At 42.0% G+C, this 20,314-nt stretch overlaps 1 protein-coding gene across 5 annotated transcripts in view; it reads left to right on the top strand.

The window, feature by feature from the left end:
• Positions 1-20,314, top strand: part of BTBD10 (BTB domain containing 10) — a 1,432,231-nt gene that overhangs the window by 1,005,686 nt on the left and 406,231 nt on the right. For all 5 annotated transcript variants that reach the window (XM_044059092.1, XM_044059096.1, XM_044059093.1 and 2 more), the window contains one exon: positions 12,434-12,631. In XM_044059092.1, the coding sequence (XP_043915027.1) occupies positions 12,434-12,631 (198 nt within the window). The remainder of the gene's footprint in view (positions 1-12,433; positions 12,632-20,314) is intronic.

Here is a 20,314-nt window from a genome sequence, read left to right as displayed (position 1 = left end):
CTTGTTAAGGTCCCTGGTAATTTTTTCCATGGGCTTGCAGACGAGGCTGGTTAGACTTAAGGGTCTGTAGTTCCCATAGTCAGTTGATAGACCCCTCTTTGTGCAGGGGGATTACTGTTGCTGTTCTCCATTCTGCAGGAACGTAGCCAGATGTCCTCCTGTTCATATGTTGCAGTATTCATAACATGAGGGAGTCTGTGGCCGGCTGACTTGTAGGTCCGGCCAGTATACACAAGACTAAAGCTACTGTAGTGTATGTGCGACATCGCACACAGATCTAGCCCTATGTCGGTCATAAAGTGATGCTGGGTATGAAGTGGACGTCAGCATGCACAAAGCCTCAAAACTTTTCTGCCACCAGTCAAAACGTCTTCTCCAGTCATTTGCTCATCAGAGAAGTTGCAGATTCTGATCCATGTAAGTACTCCATTGAGTTTTTTCTTATTGTATTGTGAACTACTGTTGCAAATAAGGTTACATGTCAGTTAGGAAGGGTAAGTGTCAGTGTGGAAGGCAAATTCCACATAAAGATCCCACGATCTTTGTTTTGCCTAGGCCCTAACCACAACCATACCTTTTGTTCTATCTGCAAAGTCTGTGTCCCCAAGACCCTGCACAGTCCTCTAGCTTCCCACAATCTCTACATAGAGAATCAGCACATTAAGTGCTTGGCATGTGATATGGAAGGTATGTCAGGCCCTTCATGTGAGCCAGTTATTAAAAAGGCCAAGAAATCTAGGCCTGACGTACCTGCTGCTGCTCCAATTCCAGAAGTCTCTCCTGAGGCCGATGTTGGCTCTGAGACTGTGTTAGTCAGTAGGTGAATCTTTCATGGGTACTAGTGTGGTGGCCATGAAGAACCTACTAGCACGTTCTCTGGGGATATGCAGGCATCTGCTATAGACATAGGTTGGGAACCCAGGCTCATTGTTACTGAAGGCCTGCATGGCATTCCTCAAATCATTGTTCGCAAAGATGTCCCGAGTAATATTAGAGTGCAGTCCAATGTCGGGTCCCTCGTCCTTCCACTGCATGGATGTCCCACAAACGAAACAGCAGAAAACTAAGCATGTTTCTCCTGTTACCTAAGAACAGCCAGTGGATTGGCAAGCCTTCTGTCAAGGGCTTTTGAATGTCTTTATGCCCCTGAGACAATCCACTGGGCTGTCTGCCCTTCATCCTCCTCTTCTCCTATGTCTCCACAAAGGAGGATTACAGTTGAGGTTTCATCCAGTGAAACTGTCTGCCCTTCACCCTCCTCTTCTCCTGTTTCTTCACAAAAGAGGATTACAGTTGAGGTTTCATCCAGTCAAAATGACTCATCTGGGTATGAATAATTGGCATACTCTACCCAAATTTCATCTGCTTTAGGATATGCTTCCCCAAAAGAAGAATCAAATGGCTCAGATTCTCCAGGGGAGGATATTACTTTTGGTGAAACCATTGTTAAAATGAGGGAGTTCTTTAAATAGGATTGCTCCCAGGTGTTAGAAATTAAAATTTAAAAAGGTACTATGACCTTCTGCAGATGGTTTCCCCTTCTCCATCTGCAGTTCCCCCTGTGCTGCCAGCATTTTCAGATGCCATTTCAGCAGCTTCTAAGTGCCCTGTCTCCCAACTTCCTGCTCCTAAAAGGCCAGACAGGTTTTACAAGGTGCCAGAGGATTCCAAATTCCTTTTAAATGTCTTTCTGCAGACCCAGCAAAAATTTCTGATAAGGCCTCTAAGATGTTGCCCTCCACTTCCCTTCTCCCCTCAGATAAGGAGAGAAGTTATGGAGAGGCTGGGGAAGAAAGTCTATACATTAGCAACTTTGGCATTTAAAGCCATAAACTAACAGACCCATATGGCTAAATATTATTTAGCCCTTCTGCCTGATGCCAGTTAATTTCAGAGCTTACAGACTCCTACTAAGGCTCAGTTATCCTCCATTCTGAGCTCTTTTGCTCAAGTTACACACCATTAGTGTAGCTACAATGCAGTGAAGGCATCTGTCAATGCTGCTTCAGGGTCTGTTCCCAGGAGGTACTCCTGGTTCAGATTACAGCCCTTTTCCAGACAACAATTATGGATGCATCCCTTGACAACAAGGCTTTGTTTGGTGCTTCTGCTGCAGAACCTTTTAAGTCCTTACAAGAAAAGGGCAAAGAGCTACAAGAACTAAAACACATTTTTATGCCTTCATTTCCCAGGTTTCAGAAGAATTACCCCTCTAAAACCCCCTTTTTGTAAGGAAACCTTCCAGAACTCAGTCTTTCAAGGGTAAAAGAGATTCTAGGAAGCAATAATTAGCCAAGTCCTCTACATATTCTCCTGCTGTTCAGAAGCAGCCCTTTCCAGTAAAGCCAGGTAGTTTGTTACTACAAACTTCTTTGCCTCCTTGGAGGCCCATCCTAGACTTATCCCACCTAAACACCTTTCTGAAGGTTCCCACATTTTCATAGGTAGGTACTAGGTTATCGGCCCAAGGACCTAAGTAAGCCTAGCCAACAAGGTTCCCCTGGCTTATGCCACCCAAGAAAGTTAATTTCCTAAGCTCCTGTCGAGCAGAGCCACAGAAGTGATCCCCGGGTGTATTTCCTATTTCCCATCCACTTTTCAAGATTTTTCTTGAAGAGTGCTAATGAGGAACTCTGCTTGACATAGATGGGTAGCTTGTTCCAGAGTATGGGAAGTCTCTGGGACAGGAATCTATCCCTCCAAGCATGCCCTTTTTATTGTGGTGACAAGGTTTAGGTCCCTAGAAGCATGTAGCTCAGAGGGATTGGGATTTCTTTAGGTGTAGCATGTCCAACAGCTCTGGGTTTGACATAGCTTTATATGTTAGGCAGAGATCACGTCGGAGTAGGCATGCTATGGAGTAAAGCTGGAGTTTTTGAGACGGTAAGTGTAGGGTATCTGTTTGAGGCCAGTAATCTTCTTTGAAGTACTTATGTGACCTTTCCAGCTGCTGCAGCTGTCTTGTGAGGTACATTCCAAAAGGGGCGTTGTACTCTATAATGGGTCTAATATGTGTCGAGTAGAGGGGAACAATGACCTCTTTTTTCCTAGATGAGAACCCTTTTGGGATGAGGTGTGCCACATAGAAAGATTTCCTGACTACTGTGGTGATGCGATTATCAAAGGAGAGACTACTGTCCACCTGGGTCCCCAGGTCTCTTATCACACATTCTGCATTAAGTAGACTACCGCCTATGTGGTAGTTCATGGGTACAGAGTTTTTACCAAAGGGGATGACAGTGCACTTTTTGGCATTGAGTTTGAGGCCATGGCTCTGATACCAGGCATTTGTCTGTGAGGCCATTCTGTAGAATGTCCACATCATTTGGGGGCTTAATTATGGCTCCTAGTTTGCAGTCATCTGCGAACTTAGTTAGCCACAGGCCTTGTGTGTTAGCCTGTACTTCAGAGAAGTAGGTACCAAACAGGAGAGTTCCCAGGACTGAACCTTTCTTACGTTTCTTCTCTAAATCCAGAGCTGGCTTTGCCACTGCTGTCCTGCAGGGCCTTATAGCTGGTCCTAATGCTGTATAAATCCATCCTCCCAAACATAGCTTTGGGAATCTACCCAAATATAATGACTGCAACAGTGAAACATGAAGAACATAGTACAGTTGTGTACACTTACCATAAATGTAGATGTTCGAGTGTATTCGCTGTTGCAGTCCTGGTTACCCTCCCTCCAACCCCCTGTTTTTCTCTTACTATACCTCTACTTTCCTTTACTATGACCAAACCAAAAAGCACAGGTCAGCAATCCACTCATTTTACACAGTAATTTATTTTAAGATTAGCACTTTCGTCTGCCAGTATTGACAAACTTCTTCAGATAAAGTAACAAGGAAATTGCATCAGTTGAATAACAAATACTTAAGAACATCACTACCTGTTTCCTAAAAAATGCCTGAAATGACCATTTTAAATACATAAAAGTAGAAAAATAGAAAAAAATGAATTAATTAATAAAAACGATAATAAAGTAGCACTTTTCAACTTATTAAAAATGTTATATATTTTACACAAGTCATCTTATCTAAGGACTTGAAATTCAGTAAACATTTGACATTACATTCTTTCTTTTGAAATCACTTCTTGTATTACACTGTCAACTAAATCTATGGGATAAGATCTTTTTTTTTACTGTTTTAGAAAAATTACCTCTTGATGATAGGGGAGGGCCCATGGTCTTTGATTTTGGAAGAAAAAGAACTACTTTGGCAGCTGCGGCTCAATTCCTTTTGTTACCCTGGTCTTAATGATCATTGTAATGTCAAATGTTTATTGAATTTGAAATCCTTAGATAGATGACTTGTGATATATATATAACATATTTTTTTAATAAGTTGAAAAGTAGTACTTTATTCATTATCTTTTTTATTAATTAATTTTTTCTATTTTTCTATTTTTATGTATTTAAAATGGTCATTTCAGGCATTTTTTTTAGGAAATAGGAAGTGATGTTCTTAAGTATTTGTTATTTAACTGATGCAATTTCCTTGTTAATTTATCTGAAGAAGTTTGCCAATACTGGCAGACGAAAGCACTAATCTTACAATAAATTATTGTGTAAATTGAGTGGATTGCCGACCTGTGCTTTTTGGTTTGGTTTAAGTTTATTTGTTTTATACATTATTCAAAGTTTGTTTTTTGATGGCAGAGGAGGCTTTTCCACCTTCACAACCTTTGTTTTCGTCAGGTTCACCTCAGGAGAGGGAAGAGACGAGCTTAGGGACTTTAACACAACTTATTATGTGTTTGACTAACCGTGTGGATGAACTGGTGAAAAACATCCACCATAATCGTTTAAACAGTCCAGGCAACAACACTAGAGGACTACTTCCTACATCACTTCCGAACCCTGGGACTGGGACGAACAGTTTGGATGCTCCTATTCTTCGTCAACAGGTGGTTCCTTCCGGGTCCTCAGGAGAAGCTTTGAACCTCCTACCAGTGGTTGAAAGCAACGCACATAACATCAGGAGGTCCCAAGTGGAAGATAACCAAAACGCAAATTTGGATGTTCCTTCTTTAAAAGATATTCTCTGCAAACCAGTGGATTTGTTTTCCAACAGCGGTCCAGAAAACATGTCAAATACCTCAAACAAAGAGGCAGGTACTGTACAATCAAGTATTTCTATTGTTGACCGTCTAAATTTGACACCAAACTTTTTAAGTGTAAAAAACTGCAGCTGGAGGTATATTTGGGTGAATGTTTACGGAGATAACACATTCCTAAAGGTCTTAGGCAATGGAGGTACCCAACGGGGTTAATTAATAATTCTTCCTTCCATTGTGAATTACTTCACTTGTTTGACGAACAAGGCTGCCAATTTTTAGAACTACTGGTTAAGGATTACAACAACCAGATTGATAACCTTACAAAAAAATTAAATATTTTGGACAAAACCATTAAATCTGACTCTGATTTTTTAAGGTACAAGTATGACTTTGGTCGTATTTTTATGAGCATTGACCACAGTTTGATTAAATTTAAAGAAACAAAATTTAAAAAGTTGGCCCGTGATAAACGGGACTATGAGAGAGGTACAGCATATCCACCACCTCCTCATTCTCAAAACGGTTCAACCATTAATTTGAACACAGGTTATGAAATCGATATCCAACCTAACATGGATGAAAGCGATACATTAAATGACACCCAGGGACCCTCAGCGGCCAAACACACGCCCCCCCCCCCCCCAGGTGAAGTGAAAGAATAAAAGAAAAAGGACAATCCTTTTCCAGTTCTTTTACGTCTCAGGATTTTTGCAACCAGGACAGGAACAACCGGAACACAGTGGGAGGGGGCCAACGTCGGAATCGCCAACAGAGGGGACAAAATCGCAGACGGAGGTGACTAAACAGGTGGAACAACACATTCAAAGTTCCAACACTGATGTAAAAGTCATTACTAATTCTGCTGGGGACTTTAATATTTACAACTTTTCTAGTTACACTGTAATCCAAGAACTGGTTGACTTTTTGGCTAAAGGTTTAACCTTTGTTCCCAGCAAACCAGCAAATTTGACCAGAACTCTCATAGACTTTAAACTTTTTCTACGTAAACTGAATTTAAAACTAGTTTTGGGAAATGGATGTTTAATTAACAGTAGTGAGACAAGGATTTCTAGCCTTTTTAATCCCCCACTACACCCTACTTTGGCACTGTTTGAAAAGATTTGCGAATTTGATTTAAGACATACTTTAAACAGGCCACGGGAATTTATGGGTAACATCAGAGAAAGTGAGAGATTAGCCTTCGACAGACTGAGGGCACACAACATCAGAGTCGTCAAACCAGATAAAGGAGGGGGTCTGGTCTTCATGGATGAGGCCAATTATAATCGAGTTAGATCTTTATTGGGGGCAGACACCTATGTTGAAGTCTCATTAAATGAGATTAATGGAGCTTACCAGTGTATTAGGTCTTTACTTAAAGACCTATTCATTGAAAGGGTTGTATCTTTAGAAATTTATAATTATTTGTGTATGCCAGCCCCCAAGACACCCACCTTTTTTGCACTACCTAAGATACATAAAAACATTCAAAACCCACCCCTTCGCCCTATCATTAGTGGCCATGGTTCCATGACCTATGCTTGTGCCAAATTTGCAGACAACAAGTTGAAGAAGTTTTTAGAAACTGAGTCACAAATTTGTCGTGACTCTTGGCACTTTTTGGAACAATTGAATTTATTCACCTATAATGAGTCTTTAAACTTTCTCACCATAGATATTAAAGACCTTTATACAGTGATTCCACAGAATTTAGGTCTGGAATGGGTGAGAGATTTCTTAGTGGAAAAAGGTGCAAATAATGATGAAGTTTGTGATTGAGACACTTTTAGATATAGTTTTATCCAACAACTTTCTTTTCAAAGAGACCTTTTATAAACAGAATTCAGGGGTAGCCATGGGCTCCCCATGTGGGGGGAGTTTTGCTAATTGCGTACTAGCCCACTGGGAAAGGAATTTTCTATTCAGAAGTAATTTATTCAAAGAACATGTCAAATGGTACACACGCTACCTGGACGACATTGTTATTCTTTTTGATGGTAGTGAAGTGATGGCTAGAGAATTTGTTAAACAGATCTCTTCTATTACTGAGTTTTTGAGTTTTACTTTTGAATTCAACAACCACAGGATACCTTTTTTGGATGTCTTAATAGTTAGACACCTTTAATAGAAGATACCTTGGTAGCGTATACAGGAAGCCTACTTATTCCAACTGCTTCCTGCATTACGAAAGTTCTCATCCCTCACACCAAAAGAAGGCAGTTGTAAAGGGACAGGTCGTCCGAGCAGCAAGGATGTCCTCCCTTTACACCTCCGTTTTAACAGAATGCAACACCCTTAGGGAAATGTTCCTAAAAAGATCTTATCCCATAGATTTAGTTGACAGTGTAATACAAGAAGTGATTTCTAAAAGAAAGAATGGAGTTTTTAAACCCGTCTTAGACAGACCTTTTGAGTAAGGAAACCAGGTTTTTGAGATAAGATTTGACCTATGTGCTTAAGGACATTCACCTTCCCAATGAATTTAACACCACTTTCATCACTCCTTTTTCATTCAATGCAGGCATCTTGAAAAGGGTTTTAACTAAAAATTGGGATTTGATTTTGACTGAACCTTACACTTCACAAGTTAGGTGATAGATCTATTATCACCTTTAAAAGGGGTTACAACCTGAAAGCACTTTTGGAAAGACCCCCTAAAAAGTTAGTGACTAGTCCTGGTATGCACAAATGTGGCAGATGTAACTTCTGCAAGTACATTAAGACAGGTAAGAACTTAAACATCAATGGTCAGCATCTTTCTATTTTAGGCAGTTATAACTGTGAAACCAAAGGGGTGGTTTATCTGGCTTTGTGATAAATGCGACTGTTTCTATGTGGGTAAGACCGAAAGGCACCTGAAACAATGCATATGCACGTAAAAACAATCTTAATAATGCTTTGGCCAGACAAACCTCCAATAATGGTCAACATCATTTTTTATTTGCTGTTTTAGAAAAAAATTACCTCTTGATATTAGGGGGGGACCCATGGTCTTTGATTTTGGAAGAAAAAGAACTACTTTGGCAGCTGCAGCTCAATTCCTTTTGTTACCTTGGTCTTAATGATAATTGTAATGTCAAATGTTTATTGAATTTGAAGTCCTTAGATAGATGACTTGTGTAATATATATTTTTTAATAAGTTGAAAAGTACTACTTTATTCATTGTCTTTTTTATTAATTAATTTATTTTTTTTCTATTTTTCTACTTTTATGTATTTAAAATGGTCATTTCAGGCATTATTTTAGGAAACAGGAAGTGATGTTCTCAAGTATTTATTTAACTGATGCAATTTCCTTGTTACTTTATCTGAAGAAGTTTGTCAATACTGGCAGACAAAGCGCTAATCTTACAATAAATTATTGTGTAAATTGAGTAGATTGCCGACCTGTGCTTTTTGGTTTGGTTTAAGTTTGTTTTGTTTTGTACATTATTTGAAGTTTCTTTTACTATGCTTAAAAGCCTTTTTGGTGTATTTGCTTTTGTTTGGAGGTATATATTTTTGTGTTTTTAAATTACTGAAATACTTGGCTTCCCAATTGGGGGTACCTGACATCTGGGGCAACAAAAACTGATGTAATGGCGCCGGCTGCGTGTTTTATATCCCTGACGACTTGACGTCATGGAAGAAGGGACAGCAACTGACGCAGAACCCAATACTTTGTTAATCAGGCCGACTGAGGGCAACCTGCCAGCAGATTACCCAAATGTAATGACTGCAACAGTGAATACACTCTAACATCTACATTTATGGTAAGTGTATACAACTGTACTTTCCCCAATTCAAGGGAGCTACACAGTTGAGACTGCTTTTGTCAGGAAATGGTCTCAAACTCCCCCTTCTAGAGGTAAAAGGGGAGTCAGGAGACTTACTCCTTCCAAACCCTGTCAGCCTCTCCTCATCAAAAGCAATCTTTTCCAGACAAGCCAGGTAGTCTGTGAATACATGGCTCCCTCTGGTCTAATTCCTCTCTCTCAGTGCCTTACTCTCTCCCTTTCAGTCTAGGAACACATCACTCACAATTCATGGGTTCTGTCCGTTGTCCACAAAGGAAATTTCATGGCTTTGAAAGTTTTTCCTCCTTTCATGGGAATTCCTCAACCACCTCCAAGAGTTGATATCCCAGGGAACTATCCAAGACGTTCCACTGTCACAAAGGGGAAGAGGGTTCTACTCACCGATGTTCCTGGTTTCCAGAAAAGATGGCCAATGGAGACCCATTCTGGACCTTTCTGACCTCAACACTTTCCTAAAGGTCCCAACCTTTTGTACGCTTTTGCTCCAAACTGTTTCCTCTCATTCTTCCACAGTCCTGTTTGGCCTCCCTGGATATCAAGGATGCCTACCTACATGTTGCCATTCATCCCCTTTACAGAAAATGTTTACATTTTTCTGTTGCTCCCTCAGATTTTCAGTTCTGTGCTTTGCCCTTTGGTCTCTCTATGGCACCAAGGGTATTTACAAAATGTTTAGATCCTATGATTGCTTTCTGCAGACTCCAGGGCATACAGGCCTTCCCCTGTCTGGATGACCTGTTGCTACAGGCACCACTCCCCGAGACCTTAATTCACAGTCTCCTGTCTACTACTGCTCTTCTGCAAAGCCTGGGATTCACAGCTAATTAAAAAAAATCCATGCTCACCCCATTCACAGGACCACATCTTCCTAGGGTGCAGGATTCAGACAGATCTCATGTTGGCTTATCTTCCTCCGCAAAAAATTCTATCTAGTCAGTTACTTCCAAGACCTTCTCCCTCTGCAGTCTTTGACAGCCAGTGAGTTTCTCAAGCTTCTAGGCTTCATGGCTTCTACTATTCCCATTCTATGCCGTGCCATACTGCATATGAGAAAGTTTCAGTGGTAGCTGTATTCACTTTGGATGCAGCATGCTCACCTACTGGAGTTTGTTGTCCCTATAATTCATTGCATAAATACGGAGCTTCTTTGGTGGATTCAATAGATTACTCAGAATCCGGGCATGCCTTTACATCCTTCACCACCAACTCGAGTTGTTCAGAGATGCCTCAGATATGGATTGGGGGACAGCCTTTTGTGTCCGTGAAGGTAGAAGGCCTGTGGTCTTCTCTGCAAAGGAAGGAACACATAAACATAAGAGATGAGGGCTCTTCTGCTGGCTCTTCAGGCATTTCATACTCTTCTTCAAACAGGACCTCTAAAACTGTTTACAGACAGCACCACAGTTCTATGGTATGTGAACACAGGCGAGACAAAATCATACCTTCTGTGCAGGTTAGCTCTTTTGGCATGGGAACTGGCAACTCAGTACCAAGTAACTCTGCAGATAGTGTACATCTCTTCCAACCAAAATGTTGTTGCAGAAACACTGAGCAGATCCATGACTTAATCCCATGAATGTGTCTCTCGACATTCTCCATGGTGAGGTACACCTCACATAGATCTTTTTGCCTATCCTTTTAACAGACAACTTCTGAAGTTTTGTGCTCGAATTCCTGGTCCTCTGGTATGGAAGATGGACAGCCTTATCAGTCTCTTGGAAGGGGATGTTTCTGTATGCACCCCCTTCCCACTTATTCAGAAAGGTCTGCTAAAGATTCAACAGGACAAACAAAAGTCTTGCTGGTGAGTCACTTTTGTCCAAGATAGCATTGGTTCCCTCTTCATTTAGCCAAGGCAATCATCACGCTACCTTACAGGGTGGATCTCACACAAGACAAGGGAACACTCATTCACCCTCAGCTGTCAGCTCTGCAATTCACACTGTGGGTGATGAACTTCTGATTCCTTTGACACCTTTTCTCTGAGGGCATGCTTAGGGTGCTGCAGGAGGGCAGGAAACCAATACTAGGAAGTCCTACTTATTCAAATGGAAGATGTTTTTCCATCTGGTGTCTGTCTTGTAACATAGACCCACTAAATGTGGACATTCCTTTGGTTCTAAGTTACTTGTGTGAACCTTTGAAGGGTGGGTTGGCTTATTCTTCTGTGAAAGCTCACCTTTCAGCTATTTCTGCATGTCTGCCTATGCCCCCCCGTCTCCATATTGGAGGTTAAACTTTTCCTTAATGGTGTCCTTCACATTAGACCTTCTAGGAAACCTGTTCCACCTTCCTTTGATCTCAGTTTTGTTTTGGAAAAGCTTACTCTGGCTCCTTTTGAGCCTGCAGCAACAGCTACCCTGCAATATTGTACTTGGAAGACTGTGCTTCTACTTGCTGTTACTTCAGCCAGAAGGGTGTTTGATCTACAAGCATTGATGGCATTTCCACCTTTCTTGGTTTTCTGTAAGGACAGGGTTTCTTTGTGTACCAACCCTTCCTTTATGCCCAGATTTGTGAATGAGTTGTCACTTAATCAGTCCATTAATTTGACCACCTTTTTCCCCTCTCCACAGTCTTCCAGAGAGAGGATCCTACACACCTTGGATTTGCACAGAGAACTCAGATTTTATTGGGATAAAACTAAAGCTATCAGGAAATCTGATCAGCTTTTTGTCTCTCTTCATCCCAGGGCTCTAGGAAAGCCTGTTTCCATGCAGTCTATACTTGGATTTCTAAAGCAATTTCCTTTTATGTGTTTTTCACGGTAAGAGTCTTTTTTTCTCCTGTTAAGGCTCACTCTACTAGGGCTGTAGCTTCTTCTGGTACTTTTTTTCAAAGGTTTGGATACCTCCTCCATTTTAGAAGCAGCCACTTGGACTTCTGTGCATACCTTCACTAAACATTATAAGTTGGGTGACATTTCCAGGTCCAGAGCAGGCTTTGCTAGAACCATTCTCCATGGCTTTGTAGAGACTACCTCAGCTCCTTCCTCCTCCCTTTTTCTTTCATGAGCTGTGGTACTCTCCCTCATGTAATTACTGCAACATAGGAATAGAAGGACATAGAATAGTGGTGTAAAATCTTACCATAACAATTGATACCCTCCTCTTCCATGTTGCAGTATTCTATCCTTCCCACCTTCCCCTGGTTCTTGTTCTTTCTTTGGATGTGTGTTTTCTTCCTTGGTACTTTAGGCTGATCTTCCTGGGACATTCAGTTCTGAGGATGGTACATGCAGATGCCATGTTTATGGCAGACGCCTGACTTGGGCCTACATGCAACATCCCACATAACTAGCACTGGTAAAAGGTTTTTGTTTACTGGACAGATGTCTGGATCATTTATTGCAGGGAATCACACATGTAATGAATACTGCAACATGGAGGAGAAGGAAATCTATAGTTATGGTAAGATTTTACAGACATTCGTTTTAGTAGTTATCTGAGTATGCCTATTTATACAGATGTCTCCTGATACTGTTTTGCTTTGGTTCCCTTACAAAAGTGATGTTAATTTTGCTTTGCTTCTCTTTGAGATTGTTCTGATGGTAGAATTATAAAATTGTTTCTTTACAGGTGCACTAATGCACGAGTTGTCAAATGATGGAGCTCGCAGACAGTTTGAGTTTTATTTGGAAGAGATGATACTGCCTTTGATGGTAGCCAGTGCACATAGTGGTGAGCGAGAGTGCCACATTGTAGTACTTACAGATGATGATGTGGTAGACTGGGATGAAGAATATCCACCACAGATGGGTGAAGAGTACTCGCAAAGTAAGTTGTTTTATAAATTGAACTTCATGTTTTGCTAAAGACTGTACTGTTACTAATCTCCTTAAAGAGCATGTTCAGGTTTATTCACCAATATGTTTTGAACTGGAATCTTTGTGCTGCTATGTATAGCACATAACCACAGTTTACCTTTAATATGTAGAGCAGATGAGTTGTATGCTGATGTCCTTCAAGGATGCATCTGCAGTCCTAACATATGAGTTGTCCTGCCTCAGGCAGCCCTTCGGTCGGCCGGATTCCAAAGTCTGGGTCTGGCCTCGGCTGATGTCGCACTTCACCCGACGTCACAGCTGCTGGGGTATAAAGGCATCAGCCGACGCCATTTTCCTCAGTCTTTCTTGCCGCGCGGTGCCCGAAGCAGAAGCTGTTCGCAAGTGCCGGTCGGTCAGATCCAGAGATTTCTACTACCGAAGACTTCTAAAAAAGCTAAGTACCCCGTTGGGGACTCTTTCTTGCCTCAGCCGATGTCAGACAAAGTAAATAATTGTTTAACTTGTGGGAAACAAATACCTCATAAGGATTTCCACTCTTACTGCCTTCCTTGCTTAAGCCCAGACCACGACGTATCAGCTTGTCTAGCCTGTGCTTCCTTCAACCGACGGACGCTTAGACGTCGGTCGGAGTTTGCAGAGGAGTTTTTTGGTCCCGCTTTTGCATATAAAATGCCGTCGGAGACTCCGACTACACAATTAGCTAAAAAGCGCAAGGAAAAGGACCGACACTCGCGGTCCGCGGTTTCGGCTGAAACCACGGTTAGGCCAACCGCGAGTGTCTCGGTTTCGGCTGAAACAGAGTCCTCGGTTCTTCCTTTGGCCGAAAGCATGCCTCCGATAACCGAGGCCTCTCAGAGCATGGCTGAATCTGCTACTGAAATTACTGCTACAGAAGCAGGCACCCAGGATTTGTCAGACACTATTCCTTTAGACATTTCTACCCCTGCACGTGGGGCTACTAGACCCCCTGCTTCTATGCCTATCAAGGCCTTTTCCAGGGCTAAAGCAGCTAAATCTTCTAAGGCCTTACCTAAAGCTCCCTCACACAGGCCTACCTTTAGTTCCCAGATACTCAGCCTGGCTGAGGATCTTATTTCTTTGATCAGGGGATCCCAACCTCACCCAGACAGGGCCTCTCAACCTCCTCCAGATAAGAGGCCTAGGACTGAACCCCCGGAACCTGTCTCTACAGACTATTCCTCAGATGACTCGGATATTTCAGACCACCAGGAAGGCCCATATTCTCCTTATGAGGATTCTGATGCAGAAGACTCCATTCCTTCTGCTTCTCTGAAGAGTTTTCTTTTGGGGAAACCCTACATTCTATGAGGGAACACTTCCAATGGCAGGGCCAGGATTTTTCAGATTCAAGGAAAAGGCTAAGGACTTTTTTACACTTACCACAGCATAGGCCTTTAGCCATTCCCCCAGTACTATCAGTGGTTGATGATGCATATAATGATGCCAGTACTGCCCCTGATTCTCTTCCTCCGGCCCCTGCCAAGCCTGACAGATATTACAGGGTCCCGGACACACACTACCACTTGTATAAGGCTCATGTTGCAGACCCAGAAACCATTTCACAGGGCCCTAAAGGGGTGGCAGCTGCCTCTGCCAAAAACCCTCTTCCCTCTGAAAGGGAATCTAGAGCATTAGAGAGATGGGGTAAAAAGGTTTATACTTCTGCTACTCTTTCGGCCAGGGCCTTAAACTGTCAATTTCACATGATTCAGTACCAGGAATTTTTGTTAGACCAGCTAAATAAAAAACTGTCCTCTCCTGAACCTATAGACCGCAAGTCCCTTCAGGATTTGGTACATAACTCTCAGCAGGTCAGTAATCATTTCTTAAAATGTGGCTATGATGCACTGGAGGCTTCCTTTAGATCAGCTATGACTGGAGCAGTGATTCGAAGGCATGCCTGGTTAAAAGAACAATTCTTACCAGACCATGTTAAGTCAAAACTCCTAGGTGCTCCTATGGAGAAACAAAGTTTGTTTGGTTCCCCTGCTCAGGAGGTTCTAAAGAAAGTGGAAGAAAAAGCGAAATCTGTCCAAACAGTCAAGGATTTTTTACAGGTCCAACCTCCGAGGTTTAGCAGAAATTGGCCTTCGAAGAATTGGTCCTTTCCAGACACCTCCAGAGCACAGAGAGGCAGAAATAGACGCTCAAGAGGCAGAGGTCAATCTAGGGGTGCCTACAGGGGACGTCAGTGGCAACCTGCCAACCAGAGAAGTGCTGCCACAGATGCAACTACAACCACTTCTACAGGACAGACACAATGACTTGGCTCTGGTTCCGCCTACCAGGGAACAACTGGAAGCACCCTTGGGCAGAAAGTTAGCCTTATTTTCCGACAACTGGCATTGCATTACAGGAGACAAATGGACTTTACAAACAATAGACAAGAGCTACAGGTTTCACTTCCACACTCTACCAAAAAAGAGAGGAATGCCAAACCTACCACCAAGCCAAAAAACAGTGGCTCAAAGACAAATCAACAACTTACTAAGGATGAGAGCGATAGAAAAGGTACCACCTTTGGAACAAGGCCAAGGATTTTACTCCAGGCTTTTCCTTGTACCAAGAAAAGAAAATCAATGGAGGCCTATTCTCGACTTGTCCGCACTGAACACATACCTCATTGTTCCAAAACTCAAAATGCTGACCCTCCAGCAACTTCTTCCCATGCTGGGCAAGGAGTCTTGGCTGGTGACTCTAGATCTCAAGGAGGCATACCTGCACGTCCCTATAAGACCAGATTGCAGAAGGCACCTCAGATTTCTTGCAGGATCAGAGCATTATCAATTCTCAGCATTGCCCTTTGGCTTATCTACTGCGCCCAGAGTATTCACGAAATGCCTGGCATCAGTAATTGCTCATTGCAGGCTTCAGGGAATTCAAATTTACCCATACCTGGACGACTGCCTAATACAAGCGGACAACAAGACAAAATTAACAAAAGATTTGGAAAATGTCATACAACTGTTGCAAGCCTTGGGATACACAGTCAACATTCAAAAGTCAAGACTAGTACCATCCCAAAGGATAACATTTTTGGGTGCAGAACTGGATACATCAACTCAGATGGCTTTTCTCACAGAAGAAAAACAAAAGCAGCTACCAGTCTATTTCATGACATTAACAACACAAACTCAGCTTACTGCAAGGAAAGTCCTGCAAGCCCTGGGTTACATGGCATCCTGCATAATATTGATTCCACATGCCAGGCTGCATATGAGAAAGTTGCAATGGTACCTAAGGAATATATGGTCTCAACACAAGCACAGTCTAGAAGCCCAGATTCCTACAATTCCATGCCTGAAACAAGAATTCCTGTGGTGGGCTCAGGCCTGTCAGATGAACAGAGGATTGCCTTTCCACAAACCACATCCGAGCCAGACCATCACCACGGACGCCTCAGACCTAGGCTGGGGGGCACACATGGAGGACAAGTGTATACAAGGCCTATGGACCCAAGACCAGCTGAATCTACACATAAATCTAAAGGAGATGCTGGCAGTGAAACATGCAATCCAGACATTCAGACCATTCCTTCAACAAGGTCACCTGCTGATAAGGACGGACAATACCACAGTCATGTGGTACATCAACAAACAGGGAGGTACACACTCATAACCCTCTATGCCGGATGGCAATGGACCTGTGGAATTTGGCCCTGAATCTCAACATTCAACTACAGGCCAGATTTGTACCAGGAAAAGAAAATTCACTAGCAGACACCTTAAGCAGAACTACCACGGATGCTCACGAACGGATGCTACATCCAGATATCTTCAAAACCATAACAAGGAAATGGGGAATGCCAGAGATAGACCTGTTCGCCTCCCCACACAACCACCAATTGAAGAAATTCTGCACAAGAGCATACCACCCACTTGCCTGGAGGGTGGACTCCCTTTCCTTCAGCTGGAAAAACCTGACAGCATATGCATTTCCACCTCTTCCTTTGATGTACAAAGTCCTACTGAAGATCAGAGAGGAACAGCCAAGGGTAATCCTGATAGCTCCAGACTGGCCAAGGCAACATTGGTACCCGCTTCTGAGAAGCATGTCTCGGACACACTCATGGCCTCTACCTCTATGTCCCCTACTTCTAACGCAGAACAACTACAAGACCCTGCATCCAAACTTGAAAAGACTGCAGCTAGATGCTTGGAATATTGCATAAAACAAAATAAACCAGATTTATCCCAGAGGGTTAAGGACATTATCCTGGAGGCACGCAGACCCTCCACAAGGAAAACTTATTCAGCCAAATGGAAAAGATACCTCATTTGGAGTGCAGCAAAGGGAGAAAATGTCTCATTGGCAAACATAGCACACATCCTGGAATACTTAGCAGAACTGTTCCACAATGGCCTGTCCTACTCCTCCATTAAGATTCATGCATCAGCAATTTCAGCAGAATACAACATGGACCCTCCTGTCTTCTCTCATCCTCTACTCAGGCAGTTCTTGAGAGGAATCAAAAATGTAAAGCCTCCAAGGAAACCACCTTTACCTACATGGGATCTCAACTTTGTGTTGGAAAAGTTAACACTTCCCCCTTTTGAACCAGCAGCAACAGCAAACTTACAGTTCTTATCTTGGAAAACTGCTTTCCTGCTAGCGATCACTTCAGCAAGAAGGGTTTCTGAGTTACAGGCATTAATGGCAGTACAGCCCTTCCTTATCTTCCATCAGGATAGAGTGTCTCTGAGAACTAATCCTACCTTTATGCCAAAAGTGGTCTCCAGAGTATCATTGAACCAAGCGATTCATTTACCTACATTCTTCCCCAATCCACAGAACAGGGGGGAAAGACTACTACATATCTTGGATGTGCACAGACAATTACGCTACTATCTGGACAGAACTAAGACCAACAGGAAAACTGACCAGCTGCTGGTAGCATATGCAACAGGAGTGCAAGGAAAAGCAATGTCAAAACAGACAATCTCAAAATGGATAGGAAATTGCATTAGATTTCTACTCTTTTCATGGAAAGACAACTCCTGAAAATATCAGGCCTCACTCCACAAGAGCTACAGCCACCACTACAGCTTTCCTATGAGGAGTGGCTACCAAAGACATTTTAGAAGCTGCTACTTGGAGCTCCGTGCATACATTTGCCAAGCATTATAATCTTCCTTTATACTCCAGATCCCGAGCAGGTTTTGCAACTGCTGTTTTGCAAGGGATCTTAACTACACCATCTTTATCTTAGTGCCTCCTACCCCAGTTTGGCTATGGTATTCTACCCATATGTTAGGACTGCAGATTCATCCTTGAAGGACATAGTACAGTTTTGTACCTACCATAAATGTAGATGTCCGATAGGTATGCATCTGCAGTCAGGATTTCCCACCCTCCTTCCCCTCTGTGGTATTCCTAGGGTATTTACCCCTCTTTTAGCTAGCTGGGGGAATCTATTGTGGTGTATCTGTTTGTATATATGTATATATATATATTTTTTGCTCTCTACTGTTTGGAATTATTTGCATTTATCCAAATTTAGCCTTCCTAGAGGGCACCTGGCATCTGGGGCAAGAAACACTGAGGAAAATGGCGTCGGCTGATGCCTTTAATACCCCAGCAGCTGTGACGTTGGGTGAAGTGCGACATCAGCCGAGGCCAGACCCAGACTTTGGAATCCGGCCGACCGAAGGGCTGCCTGAGGCAGGACAACCCATATGTTAGGACTGCAGATGCATACCTATCGGACATCTACATTTATGGTAGGTACAAAACTGTACTTTCTGGCAGGTATGACATATCATTGTGCATACAAATTAGAAGCTTATCAACGCTCTTTCTAATTGCATTGGTTTCTTGACTGACAAATGTTTATTTTGTATTGTCCTCTTCATTTGATTAATCTCTTCAGTCTATTATATTATTACATAATTGATTTTGAAGGTACAGAATGATATTCATAGGCAAACCCGCATGGTTATTCCCACCACTGAATGCATGCCTGCTGACAGAAAACACCAGGGAGAATCCACTACATGCAGTCAGATTTGAAAACATTCAGGATCCAGAGTGGGTTCTTAATTTGGGCTATGTCTGCTGGATACCCTTCCAGTGACAGCCTTCAAAGCAGAGTTCCCTACCCCAAGAAAGGAAGTCATATGGTTTTACAGATTGACCAAGATGTATGTAATTAGTCAGACTTTTCTGAAGTTCTCAAAATGAATGCCGTGTGCAAGGGAATCCAGTTGAGGATGCTTCTGGATGCAAAACTACATATAAAAGATCTTCAGATTGGTTTTGACTGAGCAGTGGTGACAAGATGTCTAATAAAATAGTGCAAACACTCGAGAGCAGAAAAATGCTGGCCAAAAATTCATTAACAGGCTAGTATTCTGCTACAGATGCCAAGATAGGTAGTAGTCTTTTGCTCTACGTAAGAGTTGTCTTTGCATATAAACAAGGTAGTTGACAGACGTTGTCAGCCTAAATCTACAAACATTTTAGTTTACATAGTAAATGAAATACAATGTTAGAAGGAATGGCTTATGGAGAAATCAGTGACTAATCACAGTCCCAAGACTAGTAAGCAAGTCTGAGGGTGAAATATTTTGAGAGCTTTACATGGAAGTTGTGGAATGGAGGAAAGTTTTTTTATGCAGACTGAGCAGAAAAATAGAAACAACTGTATATTACAGGGGGCACCAAGTTCACTTATCTGGATCTAGGTTTCTTATACAAAGGCAGCCTAGGTGAAAGTTCAATTGGCTGAAAAACACAGCCAGCAGCAAATTAGGCAAAATTATTTCCACCCCAGTCTTTGTCAACAGTCCCAGGGTCACTGTACTTCAGGGTAGGCAAAAGTCCCTTTAGACTGTACTTCAGGGTAGGCAAAAGTCCCTTTAGAGGTTTAAATCCCAGCAGTGTTTTTTCTGATTTGTAACTCTGGGTTGCATTCATTGAATCAGCTCATTACTTACAAGTCTAGATTTCCCTCCTTTGACAGTGTTCCCAAGTTTATGAATCCCCTTTGAAGTAGCCATATCTATTGTATGTTCACCAAACCATTTCATTATAGTGGAGCCCACTTTTGACATTTGCCTTTTTTGCCACCTGTTTTTCTCTGATGTAGCAAGTAGATGGCTATGAAATATTCCATGCTTCAGTAGAGCCATGCTGTTAATGCATATGATTCTGGGAAGTTCTCTGCATGTATTAGTCTTGGCACACTTCATACATACAAAATACTAGATTCTAAACTACTTAAATTGGTTTATGTTTGAGTAAGTCTACATTTATGTTAAAAGTGATGTACACAGAAAAACTACAAACTGAAAAGTACTTAAAACTCCTGTTTTGAGTATTACGAAAAACTACACACACAGACAAAAGTGAGCTAAAAGTTGTCAAATGAAAAAATAAATTTAAATTATTTAATTTTAGTCTGGATTTAAAACGGAAGAGGTTTTGTGTATTTTTCCTTCCTTTTTATAAAACTGAAGCAAGCATCTCAAGAGTATTTGTTGGTGAATTTCTCAGCTTGGTTTAATGTCCTTGCATTGTTTCATGGCACAGCTGAAGGTCTGGAGTTCCTTGCTCACACTAGAGAGAGAGAGATCATACCAGCAAGTTTTTTTTTTTTAAAGGAAAATTGCCAGCAGTCATCCTTTTGCTTCTCTTCCTAGTGTTGTTCAGT

The sequence above is a fragment of the Protopterus annectens genome, chromosome 17.part0 (genome assembly GCF_019279795.1).
Source record: "Protopterus annectens isolate FY-2018-M chromosome 17.part0, PAN1.0, whole genome shotgun sequence".
Classification (NCBI taxonomy): domain Eukaryota; kingdom Metazoa; phylum Chordata; order Ceratodontiformes; family Protopteridae; genus Protopterus; species Protopterus annectens.
The sequence above is the reverse complement of the archived record's forward strand: the minus strand, read 5'-3'. Positions and strand labels throughout refer to the sequence as shown.